This window comes from Uranotaenia lowii, chromosome 2 (assembly GCF_029784155.1).
Source record: "Uranotaenia lowii strain MFRU-FL chromosome 2, ASM2978415v1, whole genome shotgun sequence".
Taxonomy (NCBI): domain Eukaryota; kingdom Metazoa; phylum Arthropoda; class Insecta; order Diptera; family Culicidae; genus Uranotaenia; species Uranotaenia lowii.
In genome coordinates, this window is record NC_073692.1 from 428,143,114 (window position 1) to 428,156,416 (window position 13,303).

The 13,303-nt window shown below is 37.7% G+C and overlaps 2 protein-coding genes across 3 annotated transcripts in view; one reads left to right on the forward strand and one right to left on the reverse strand.

Moving 5' to 3' along the window:
* LOC129743507 (uncharacterized) overlaps nucleotides 1-3,564 on the reverse strand; it is a 13,220-nt gene extending 9,656 nt beyond the window's left edge. The window contains exon 1 of the mRNA XM_055735539.1: nucleotides 3,516-3,564. Coding sequence (XP_055591514.1) covers nucleotides 3,516-3,564 — 49 coding nt within the window. The remainder of the gene's footprint in view (nucleotides 1-3,515) is intronic.
* Nucleotides 1,666-13,303, forward strand: part of LOC129741032 (uncharacterized) — a 28,296-nt gene continuing 16,658 nt past the window's right edge. For both annotated transcript variants that reach the window (XM_055732729.1, XM_055732733.1), the window contains exon 1: nucleotides 1,666-1,911. The gene's annotated coding sequence lies outside the window, so the exon portion shown is untranslated. The remainder of the gene's footprint in view (nucleotides 1,912-13,303) is intronic.

A 13,303-nucleotide genomic window follows, 5' to 3' on the forward strand; every position in this document is an offset into this window, starting at 1 on the left:
TAAGGCAATCTTATGAATTTCATTAATTTTTCTTATGACGCCACTTCATAAGAGAATCTTATGGCATACATAATAGTATTTTTCTGAGTGTACATATATCTCGCGTGAGCTTTCATTACGTCGAACGAAACAAAATTTGAAATACTGAGATTTTCAGTTGAATATATATACACAAATTTTGAATTAATGTACTTGTGACGATTGGTTCTGAGTTGCTAGCCGAATAAAAAAAAAAACTGTTACCAAACAGTTACTATAATAGTTATACAATTATTTGGAACAGCTGGATCAACCATGCAACGCTTAGTTACCTTCCCTATACATTCCGGAATGGAAACTATGAGGGCAAAACTTATAAATTTTTTGAAATTTTTTTTTTCGAAATAGAATATTTATGGTACTATTTTTGTAGAATCTAAAGAAAATAATTAGATCAAAGAATAGATAATTCCAAATTAAAATCAAAATAACTTGGAAATAAAGGAAAATTTATTACATCAAAGGGGCCGTTCACATACCACGTGGACAACTTAGGGGGGGAGGGGAGTATGGAAATGTCCACGCTTGTCCACGGAGAGGGGGGTAGGGGTTTGGGTCATGTCCACGTGGACATACTTACTTTCAAAATATTTTCTAAAGTTGAATAAATATTAAGAATCTTTAAATGGCATACTTTCCCAGTTTAAGTTTAAACAATAAGTAGCTACTTGAAATTAAGTGATAATTATATTATTACCATAATTATTATCATAATTATAATTATGATAACTAAGAAATTTAAAATTTTGAATTTTTTTAATATCAAGACATTCTTAATCGCTTTTACAAAATCAGCCATTTCTATAACAAAAAGGCAAACAGTAGTGTTTTCTAACTGTCAAATTATAGGTATTTCAAATAAAAACTTTTTCAATTGTGTCCACGTGCACATCCGGGGTAGGGGTTAGCCAAATGTCCACGCTTGTCCACGGAGGGGGAGGAGGGGGTCAAAAATCTCATTTTTCTGTCCACGTGGTATCTGAACGGCCCCAAACAAAAATGCTATAGATTCAAGAGATTTGAGATTTTAAATCGAAGTATTTAAGATTTTGAAACAAAGTGCATTTTTTGATTCTAAGGAAAACATTCCTTCGATGCTAGGAAAAATGTAATTGAACCAAGTTAATTTTTATTCATTCCAAAATCGACGAAAAAAATTCTATGTTTTGCGGAACTTTTCTTTGAAGAAAAAAAACTTTTCGCTGCGTGTAGGTTCGGTGTTTCTGTTTCTTCGGCACATCGGGATGCGGCCGCACCATATGGGATATCCCGCATTCTTCTTTCAAGAAAATTTAGAGGATGTGTTAAAGGTTAAAATTCCAAAAAACATAAAACAATCTTTCGAGAAAATTCTCAATTTATAACACCCCTCGTTTAAAACAGGCTTTTTTATGTAGCCCGCTTGAGTTATCTTATCCAACGTCTGCTGGATGTTTGCCCAACATTTTCTAATAACCTTTCAAGAACGGCCGACACCTGACCTAATACAGCACGAGTTTTTCGGGTGGGCTTTTCTTTCTTGAAAGCATTTTCGCACCGGACGTGACGATTGGGCGAATTTTAACGGGGCGAATACGGGCGTTAATTTGAAGCGAAAAGTAAAAGACTACGTCGAAGAAGAACGCAAGCAGAGCAGCAGAGGAGAAAAAGTAAAAGCAGCCTCAAAGAAGCTCGCATCAGAAAAACTCCAAACTCGAAATCGGTCTCGGTTTTTCAGAAGATTTTCAGCGAGTAATAGTCGTGGGTTATGTCCGTCTAGTGAAATAGAGTGTTTTTCTTAGTTTGCCAGTGCCAGAAGTATTAGAATTTTGATTGTGAAATTGAGCCAGACCGTAGCAGCGAGCAATCTGGACAAAGTGTAGAGGAAAAAACGTAAGTAGGATTGGTTCTGTTTTTCATCCCTTTTAGCAGAATGTAGGATTTTCTTTTTTCCGTCGAGCTGGCTTTTCTCGGTTCGATCTGGGGTAATGGTTCAAAATTTACTTTTTGCCCTAAACGGATGGGAAATTGAGTAGAGTTTTTCTAAGTTTTTTTTGGCAATATTTTGGGTGGATTCTTTTGCGTTAATGGTGGGTATATATTAGTGCTATTGCTGCGAAAAAAGCCACCATCGACTTCCTCCTATTTTCCATTATTCCGTTTGTGTAAACGAGTGCTTCAGTGTTGGTGTGTTGTTTTATGGAAAAGTGAAAAATTCACCGTTTTCGTGAGGTAAGAATTTGATGATGGTGATTGGGTTTGATGATGGAGAAAATCTTTTTCCCTTCGTGAATGGTGTCGAGGGAAAGTTGGAAAATGTCGGGTATGACGATGAAAAGCGTATGTGGAAGAAAAATGCTTATATAGAGCGGGCTCGTCTGGATGAAGAAAAAATCGAATGAAAAAGATGAAAAGAAGCAAAAGATCGAAGAATGATGCGATGAGTCGATTTTTTTTGCGTTCACAAAAGGCCACGGAGCACTGAAAATGTAGAAGAAAGGAAACAACAGGAAAAGGAAAAGGCAGTGGATAGGACAACGGGACAGCGATCGAAGAGCTGAGAGAAAGAGCAAAACGGCTGAAGAAAAATGTACCAAACGACCAAAGATTGGGTCAAGCAAACGATGGAATTTTTGTTCCGTCTCACTCTAGTTGAAATAATGGACGCAAAGCTACTAAAATGCAAAATTTTCATATCATACAATCAAACTAAATCCTTATATTAATTTGAACGATCTAAGCTGGCCGTGCAAAACTCCTTGAATTTTCGAACGTATGATAAAATTATGCTCCGTTTATTACGCAACAAAACCCCAGCAAAACGTATTGATGACAGAAAAAAAAACTTCATATTGTTGTTGCTATTGCTACTGTTACTGCTACTAGAATATTACAATAATTTTTGCTTCTGCTGTATTCAATCTAGAATTGTAGCCATAATTATAATCATTGCCATTTTTTGTTGCTTAATACTGCAATATTAATGGAATGAGCGCCGTTTTTTCAACTTATTTTGCTACTGATTCTATCTGTGGTCGTGCCAGTCTGATGGAATATCGAGAATAAGAAGAAAGGAAACCAATGCCAACAAGAAATCAAGACAGAAAACCCGACAAGCGCAAGAGGAAGCAAAACATCAATAAAAGAAGGCATCGTCATCAGCCAAAGTTTTCCAATCGATGATGTCGACAGAGAGAAACCGTTCCTCCACCACACTGGAAATGCAAACCTTCCATTTTTTTGTAGCCAAATGCTCCCATGTACAGAGACTTCGATTATTACCTCACTGTGTCATCGATTAGAACGTTGAATTTTGATTTGAAAAGATGAAAAAAATTGTACAAAAAGTCAATTTCGCGTAATTGCCGTTATAGTGTATTTTATAACACCAGCTAGACGGAGGCAAATTAAGTTGGTGTTTGTGAGTAAACCTACGTCGATTCCGTATTGGATGTGTGGTGGTGAATTCAGCTATAGACACCGGAACACACACATACGATCTTGCTTTTTCTTTTGCCACATCCAGTTGAAATGCAGTGCTGCCATTTCGATCAAAGACTTCCCGATAGGAAATTGGGCAGATGAAAAATTTCACAGTTCACATATTTACGGTGCGCAAAAGTTCTAAAATTCCACACATGAATATTATGAGCCTACATTGTACTAAAACATAAGGCGTTTACAAATTTGCCTACTCAAAGGGGTTTTTAATGTACTAATTCGTTTGTCGGACGAAAATACAAATTGATTATACATATTCAATTTTATTTATGAATCCGGCATTATAACTGCATAACAATGAATTTTGTTCTTCCTCGTCCTTGCATAACACGTACATTTGTCTCGCGTTCCTATTTCCCTGGAACGAAAATTGGAATTCGGATCCACATCAATTTCCAGGAGTCTTTGTCGGGATTTTTCTAAAATAAATAATGCACTTCCAACCGATTCTCTCCCTACCAGCTTCGCGCTGCTGCTACGATGGTGTTGCTTCCAGCTTATTTTGGCTCCAGGGTTTTTCCTCCGAACCTGAATAAATGTCCAATTAAGACAAATGATTAAGAAAGAATCATTATAAAAACTTTTTTTCAAGTGGTTGAACATACCACTATTACCTCGCGCTGTTTTGATTCTTCGGAGGCCGGGATCTGGCCACAACCACAGCCCGTTAAATTTACGCGAACTGCTCGAAGTATTTGTTTTTTTTTTACTGAAATCCGACCGCGTGTAGTCTGACAGCAGAAAAGGGGAAGCGTGTTGCTAAAATAATCATTTTATTTTTAAAACTATTCACTGTATCTTTATGAAATAATTTTTAATCATTTCAACGCGTTGCAAAAATAATCAATTTATTTCTTAGAATATTAATTGTATCGTTACTTTGATTTATCGGCCTAGCGGTGAAAAGTGATGTCCTTTTTAGTAGGGACATCTAAAGATTATGAAATTTTTATATAGATCACGCAGAAAAAGAACGGGGAGTCGATTTAACAAAACGTATTGTTATTTAATTTTGTGGTATCAATGCACATTAAGTGAGTAGCTTTTATATATAATACGATTCGAAACGAAATCCGATGTTTTATTAATTTTACCCAAGCCATCGTGTATTGGAGAGGGCAGTATTATTTTAGTAAAAAAAAATTTTAGTTTTCAAATTTCGAATTTGGTTTATTATTAACTAAAGATTAGGTTATTCAAATAAACGTGATTTTTAGCAGACGTCAAAACGAAATAATAATGAGCAAAGAAGAAAAATAAGCAAGTTCAAACGGGAAAAGTGAGATGGCGAATTTGAGGTCGTTCGAAGCCATGGCTCGTGGAATCGCAGCGGCTGCTGCTTCGAAACATGGAATCTTTAGGTCCAAGCGTGTCCCTGGAAAATGTAAGTTGCAATTGATCACCGTAGCCTCTAAGTATTTCATTATTATTCTTTCTATATTCATCTTTCTTTGCAGATGATTCTTCTGCCGGATTGATGCTCAGCCGGTGGTCCTTACCACCGACGAAAGACCCTTGAAAAGTTAACAGTTGGGTAGGAGATCAACCCGAAACGCGAAGTCGGTCATAGCAATTTTCAATCTGACCCCACTATCAAGGTAATTAGTAAAAAAAATCAGCTTCCAGCTCGGCTGACTAATTTCTATTTTGTTGCAGCACTCACAACGGGCTCCGGAACAATCGCTGCGGGACTCGTCTACAGCAGACGGATGACGAATGCTCCAGGGCCAGAGATTTCTTATGGAAGCAGCAGCACGATTCTCAAATTCAGTGAATTTTATGTTTTGTATAAATTAAATTGTGAATAAATATTATAAACAAATTATGAATGAATAATTTAATTAGAAAATATTGAAACTGCAGTACTTCTTCTACATTTATTGAAAAATAAAAATGGATTTTAACAAACCAAAAACATTTTGTAATTATGAACGAAAAGAATTTCGTTATTTTGAATTGCACACGCTCTTTAATTTTCACCCAAAAATTGTAATAATTCGACAATAAATTGAGTTCATTTTCAAAAAGGGCATATATTATTTTGACAAAAACGATAAGTGTAAGTTGAATCGTTTTATTTTATAAAATGGATTCAAAATATATTTGTGCTTTTTCCCAAAAAAAATTTTTATTATTTTCGACCAAAATTTGTTTGATTATACAATATATTTTTCTGCGTGATGGATAGGAGGTTAGAAGAAATGAAAGATGGTGAAAATGAGCGGTTAGAATTTGTCTAGAAGCATTACCATCACATACCAAATTTTTGTTCCTCACGAGCCTACTACTATGAAGTGGTAGATACAGATAGAGTTGCATCTACCACCACACATTAGTAGGCTTAGCGTGGTCCGCCCCACAAGCGAGAACTTGTAGTGCGGACGAACCAAGTAAGTAACAAACAAAAATTACGGTGGTTAACCTCTTCATAAAATTAATTGTATCTTTCATAAATAATATTATATCCGTTCTAGCAAATGCACATTGAGCCAAGACACACCTTGGAACGTTACTATTAATGTAATCAGAACGGAATAATATGGAAGATATGGAGTATCGTATGCTATGCTATGCGGGTAGTTTCCTGCGCGGGAGAATAGAATAGTTCAATGAAGATTCACTTTGTTATACCATTACTCACCTAATTAGTTGACACAACGGGTACGCAAACTTTTTCTTCGGGACGGCCATTTTGAAAACATGAAAATTTTCAAAGATGAAAATCATAGAATTTATGTGATATTGAATATCATATAAGCTTCATATTTTGAACATAAATTTTATGTGTGGCATATGATAATCACATTATTATTATTAGTATTTAGATAAAAATGAAATGAGACGTAAGTGTGAAGAAACACACATCCTAAGGTTGATGTCATGCTGAAAATCCAATAGGAATCTTGTTTTTTCTCGGTTTGAAGCATTGATTTCAAGTTTTAAGCACAATATAGTTCGAAGATCCGTCCGAATTTGTGATAATTAACTAAATAATATCTTAATCGACGAGAAAATTTTCATAAATTCTTAGTTCCCATAAAAAAACAAAGAATTTTGTCGGTTGAAATTTCGGCCTTTTCGCAATCCGGATCATGATCTGATGAGTTTTTAATTGCTCCCGAAAGAAAGGAGACGATTCCAAGCATTATCCCATGTAGTGAAGCCTGACAGGTCTGCGCTTTTTCCATGGAGATCAAATCTAGCGTAACATTTAAAAAGGGCGAAACTGCCAAATGTAAACAAATCGAGTTAACGGCCATTCCGGATGTACGCGGTTGCATTTTACCTTATTAACGCGGTTTCATCTTAAAATCACTTAAAACTTTCAAAAAATTAATAAAATTCAATTGGGCGAAACTTCCTGTTGATGCATTTTTGTTGGAACGTGAAGTTACGCCTATTAAAAATGGGGTGAATTTTTCTATTCGTGTAGGGCCAATAGGCGTAACTGAGTTGACCGTGTGTGACAAAACGGCCTAATTAGTTTTTGCGTGTTGGACCAATGGGCCAAACTTCAAAACCAAAACAAAAACGGCCGATCAATTGGGCGAAACTTGCAGGCGTAACTGAAATCGAAAACAAAAAAAGACGAAACTTGGAAATCTCTGAAATTTAATGGAAAAAATTAAAGATTTTGATAACCAACGAACAATAAGTGAATATAATCCCCTTTTATTGAATTTTTTGAACAAAAAGTGGTCGATTTTTTAAATAGGATTTGATTAGATGTTCCGAAATTTCAAACTCGTTTTTCTCGTTTCGAGCTAACTGCTAGTTTCGCCCTTATGAAATGTTACGCTAGAAATGAGAGCAGGTATGTCGTGTGAACGTGTCGCGCTTCTTGTCGCCTCAGCTTGACATCAGCCTCATGCTGGCGCGCCATGGCGCTTTTCAAATTCACTACAAATTATCATTTCTCGCGTGAGCTTTCATTACGTCGAATGAAACAGAAACACCGAATCGAGAAAAACGCTTCTGAAATTTGCAGAGTGTTTTTCAAATCCTAATTTTATTCCTTCGCCGATAACCCTTCAAAAAATAAGCAATATTCATGGAAACTAATAGTCTTAGATATTCCACATTATGAATTTAATTTTTTGCAATTTTTAGAGCTATTTTTTAATCATATAGGAACATACGACATATTCAAACATAAATCGTTCATACGTCTGAACACATTCGTCGTTTGGAGGGGAAATTTGTTTCATTCGTCTCTTTTCTTTCGTCCTTTGATTCGTTCAACTTGCACTTACGCCCAAATGTTTCTGATGCAAACTCTATGGGAAATTTTCAATTTTCTCGGCATAGTGGCTGTGAAATAATCTAGTGTCGCGGTAAATTGGTGTGAGTAAATGCATAATGAAATGTGTGAATCGGGTGCGCCATCGGTCAAACCAGCTCGCTGCTGCTGATCAGCTTTCTGTTGCCGATCAGCTGGAGGGGAAATTTGTCTCATTCGTCCTTTGATTCGTTCAACTTGCACTTACGCCCAAATGTTTCTGAGGCAATTACCGGTAAATTTTCAATTTTCTCGGCATAGTGAATCGGGTGATTATGTGACACAGCAGCAGGCTGCTGCCGATCAGCCTGCTGCTGTTAGTTGTTATGTTTGCTGCTACTGCTGCTGTTCGGTTTCTTTTCCTTGCTGCACTATTTTACAGCGTTCGAAAGCCGGCTTGAGTATCGATTTAAGACGCTTGAAAACAAGAATCTGAAATAATATTCATTGCCAGGTTTGATATTCTGATAACCTCAACCTGTATACACTTGTTTGCTCATGGAATCCATAGCGAATGTGCTACGTTTTTCTTCCTCTGCACATTCGCCGTTTGGAAGAAGGGACGTAAGCAACATTGAAATTGGCAATCAAGGTTTTGTTTCATTCGTCATTTTGAAAGTCTTAAATTTTATATATTAAAAGGGTTTAAATTGATTGTTTTATCAATCACATAGGTAGATAATGTTATAATGAAGCTTTTTAAGTGAATATCTAAGTTTTTCAAATTTTGTTTCATTCGACGTAATGAAAGCTCACGCGAGATTTATCTAGTAGATACACACCACTGTTCTCTACATCTGATAATTCTTGGAATCGTCTCCTTTCTTTCGGAAGCCATTAAAAACTCATCAGATCATGATCCGGATTGCGAAAATGCCAAAATTTCAACCGACAAAATTCTTTGTTTTTTTTTTGCGGGAACTAAGAATTTATAAAAATTTTCTCGTCGATTAAGATATTATTTAGTTTATTATCACAAATTCGGACGGATCTTCGAACTATTGTGCTTAAAACCCGAAATCACTGCTTCAAACCGAGAAAAAACAAGATTCCTATTGGATTTCCTATTTGTCGCGCTTTAAAACACCCTGGCATCAGCTTTGTCGCGCTTTCCAATGCGCTCAGCATGACAGGTCTGCGCTTTTTCCATGGATTAAATGAGAGCAGGTACAGTGTCGGGCAATAGAATAGGACCACAGCTCAATCCAAAACAGAAAGTGACAAAACTTTGAGAAAAAAATTTCCATTTAAGTGCATCAAACCATTTACAAATTGTAAATTGCATTCTTCGAAGAAATTAAAATCATCCGTAGTTAAAACAATTTGTCCTTTATTTAAAAATGCGTTCTAATCATACTTACTGACTAAAATAACTTGACATAAAATAGGACCGCTTTAGAATTCATGGTAAAAAAAAAGTTAAAAAAAAGGAAATTCATACCGTGATCGATTTGCAGGGTTAGTACTTGGTGGTATAACCCTTATTACGCATCACTTCTCGCACCCGGTTCGGCATCGACTCCACCAGCTTTTGGCACGTTCTCACCGCCTGGATTCTCTTCCACAGCTGCTGCTTGTTTTTTTTATTTTCCGGTGTGTACACCTTACGTTTAACTATTTCCCATAGGTTCTCTATGGGATTGAGATCAGGAGACTGTGCTGGCCACTCCATAACGTCTACCTTATTATCCTGGAACCACTTTTTAACCGTTTTAGCGGTATGTTTGGGGTCGTTGTCCTGCTGGAACTGCCACTTTAGGGGCATCTCCCACTCGGCGTGTGGCAGCATTACTTCCCGAAGTATCTGGGCGTAGAGGTGCTGGTCCATAATCCGGTCGATCCAGTACAAGGGACCCACCCCGTACCAAGAAAAGCACCCCCACACCATGATGCTACCTCCTCCATGTTTGAATGTTTTATTTGTATACTGGGGCATATACGCACAGCCGAGTGGGCGATGGACCCAACTCTTTCCGTCCGAGCCGATGAGGTTCACTTTGGTCTCATCCGACCACAGCACATTTCTCCATAGTTTCTCCTTTTCCGGACCGACCCAATCGAAGTGGTCCTTCGCATACTTCAGCCCAATGTTCCGATTATCACTCATTTTCAATGATTGTTTCTGATTGCACTTCGCAGCTGAACGTACAGCGGTCGGGTTTCGTTATTGATTTCTACTGGACCTACCCGATCATCGATCGTTCAATTCATCGCTAAAATACAGATCACCTTGCACGATGCTTGCTGTCAAAACAGTGCAGCACCATCATCAAATTGGAATCTCACCAATGCGCAATGCATGCTAATCTTGTTGGTCTTCGATCAGGCAGTGAGTGAGTGATACATGAAGCCGATCCTTAGCGTATTTTGTTTGATTTGATAAATAGCAAATTAATAAATTTATTTGTTGTTATAACGTTTTTTAACATCAGTATGATCAAAATCAAATTGTAGTTGTGTTTGTGAGGGAAAGATGTTCACTTTCACCGTGTTTTTCAATTTTTACAAGTTCTCTTAATAAACTGTCGTCCGCCACGTTAAAACTACTGAGAATTTATGGTGTCCCGCACAACTGTTTGATTTTTCTCGTGCTGCAAAAAATAATTTTGAATTTCATATAATTCAGGCAGATACTGAGTGAGCTACATTCAGAATGGATCAGTTTGTATCTCACTCATCTCCGATATGCGATGTTTGCTAAACCGATGATTCTGAATGATGCGCCTCGGTTTGCATAGCTGATAGGAGCGCTGATCGAGATTGCATACCAGCCAGGCGAAGCAGTTGCGAGAGGCGCTATCCCATTGTACAATCAGAATGTTTCCAACAGGAAACGCATCCTGAGTGTTTGTTTTGATTGATTTTCGGAAGACTGCTTCAGCCGCGCCGAAATTGGACAAACAACACCGAAAAAAACACCTTTTCTTCAAATCTAGAGCGCTGAAAATGCCGGAACAGCCGAACCGATGAGCTGGTCTTATTTTATGACGCGACTTTTTTCACCCTCTGACAGCTTTCTGGTCGAGTAGAATAAACGGGTTGCTTTGATTGCAACAAACGTGCAGTATACAAAGTTGGCATACTACAATAAGTGCTTGCCGGTGTGGTATTGGTAACAGGATCTACAGATTCTCATCTGCACGGGCCTTTACAAGATATTTTAGACAGATTGTCAACCTGGGCTTTGGGGCTTTGGAAACAACCATCTCCCCATAAAACGGAACTAATCCTTCTTCTTACTCTCCAATTCGTGTTTGCATCCCAGACTACGACAACTCTTCTGTCCAGTTTGATTTGTCTATGCAGCAGGAAATTCGTGGATCCCCGGGCTCACATGGAACACTTCTGATTCCAAGAATTTTCGATGCTAAATATAGACACGTTGATGCTGATAAAATATACTCCACCGATGGATCTCTAATGGAGGAATCAACGGGATATGATGTGCTTAACGAAATCTGTAGCGCCTCTTACAGTCTCCAGTTACCATGCTCTGTATATGTTACATACAGAGTTAGCAGCTATTCACTGGGCTCTGGACAGCGTTGCTTCACGGCCTGTTGGACACTACTCTATTGTAACAGATAGTCTGAGTTCTGTTGAAGCACGTCGCTTTACCATCACCTTTGTTTGGGTTCCCTCGCATTGCTCGTGGGTAATGAAAAAGCAGACTCTCTGGCAAAGGTGGGGGCGATTTGAGGCGACACGTACTAGCGTGAAATCGTCTTCAATGAATTTTACTTTTTGGTTCGAAAAAACTCCATTGTCAATTGGCAGCGCAGATGGAACGTGGATGAGTTGGGTCGGTGGTTCCACTCGATTATCCCGATGGTAGGCCTTAAACCCTGGTTTACGAGGTTGGACCTGAGTCGGGATTCTATTTGTATATTTTCCCGTCTCATGTCCAATCCTTATTCCTTAGACGCGGTACTGTATCGTTCTGACATTTCTGGCAGCAATTTGTGTGGAGCATATTGTTTGGTCGTGTGAGGTCCATCTTGTCGCCATAACGAATTTAATAGACTCCCTTCGAGGAGGTTTGAGTTAAAATGAGAGAAACCAGTGCTCAGAGACAGTGAAAATGTGCCAAATGTTTCAAATTGTTGCAATTTGTGAAGCAGTTGTCGAATTTTGATCATAACCATTCCAAATGCAAAAAATTCTCTCTCGATTGCAATCCCTCGAAAAGAAACAATTTAGCTCCTTAAAGCCTAAAGAGAATGGTATGAGCAGTTTCAAATAAAGAAGTTACAAAAAAAATATAATAATAAAGTATTGAGACACTGATCCTACTTTACTAATTCCTAAAAATCAACTACAACTGACGATTGGATGACAGCACTGTCTGTATTCCGTCGAAATTCCTTTCCATCCAATCAACAGCGCAGCGTTCCCGACGTGTGTGTGCAGTATTGTGCCTCGTATTTCATCAGCGCATTGGCGCTGCGGAGCTTGAGTGAAAAAAAAAATCGAGTTTAGCCCCTCGACCAAATTCGTCCCGCAAGAACAAAGACAAGTGCAAAAACACTGCCTAACTCGCCAAGATTGAATGAAAAAAAAACTACGAATTACACGTCGATAGAGCAATGATTCTTTACTTTTCATGTATAGAGCAAATTAAAATAACAAGGGCCAGCGAAGTTTCACGGGGGCTTTGATTGCTCGCGTGTATTTGTTATTTTTATATCAGAAGAGCAACGAATTGAATACGTTTTATCTTGTTACAATTTTTTCGTTGGCAGTTTTAAAAATAAATCCGTCATCATTACGATTTCGTTACTATTTTCCAATTGATTGGTGTATCGGGGACTACAAGCAGCTAAGAAGTTGTGGTTTGAAATTAAAAGGTCCTTAAAATTCTATTAACTTTTGCGTAAATTTTTGCTATTACAAATATGCAAATTGGAGATAAACGATAATTTTTCAAAAATTTATTCTGATTTTTTTTTAATTGGATTACGTTATTAGAACATATGCATATCGAAGAGATAAAATCACTTTCGAGTGATTTCCCAAAGTAAAGGTTGTATCATTCCTTGCTGATTTTAGTGGAGGATAGAACAGTTCGGACATTTGCGTTTTCGTGATTCCAGTATAGTAAACTTCTCCTACGAGAGCACCATATCGGTCTGCCGTGCAAGTACGAAACTTTTTACTCCGTAGATCCGTCCCGATACTATAGATAGATGGTGGTCCAACTAGAAGCTATTAATGTAGTTGTTTTTTCTCTCCACAACAATTGTAATACCCACCAGTGAATAAAAATCAGCGAAACAAGATAGTGCGCAGGCACACATAAACTCTCACACCCTCACAGGAAAACGCGCACGGTGGTGAAAAATCCGCAAATCAATCTACAATTTCCGACTTCATATTAATTGATACATGGCGGAAACAAAATTACGTAATCTATTACATGGGGAACAGCAAATGTTATAAGGAATGAATCATCCCAAAGGATGGAAATCCCAGCAAAAAAAAACATATTATTATGAAATCCGTTGG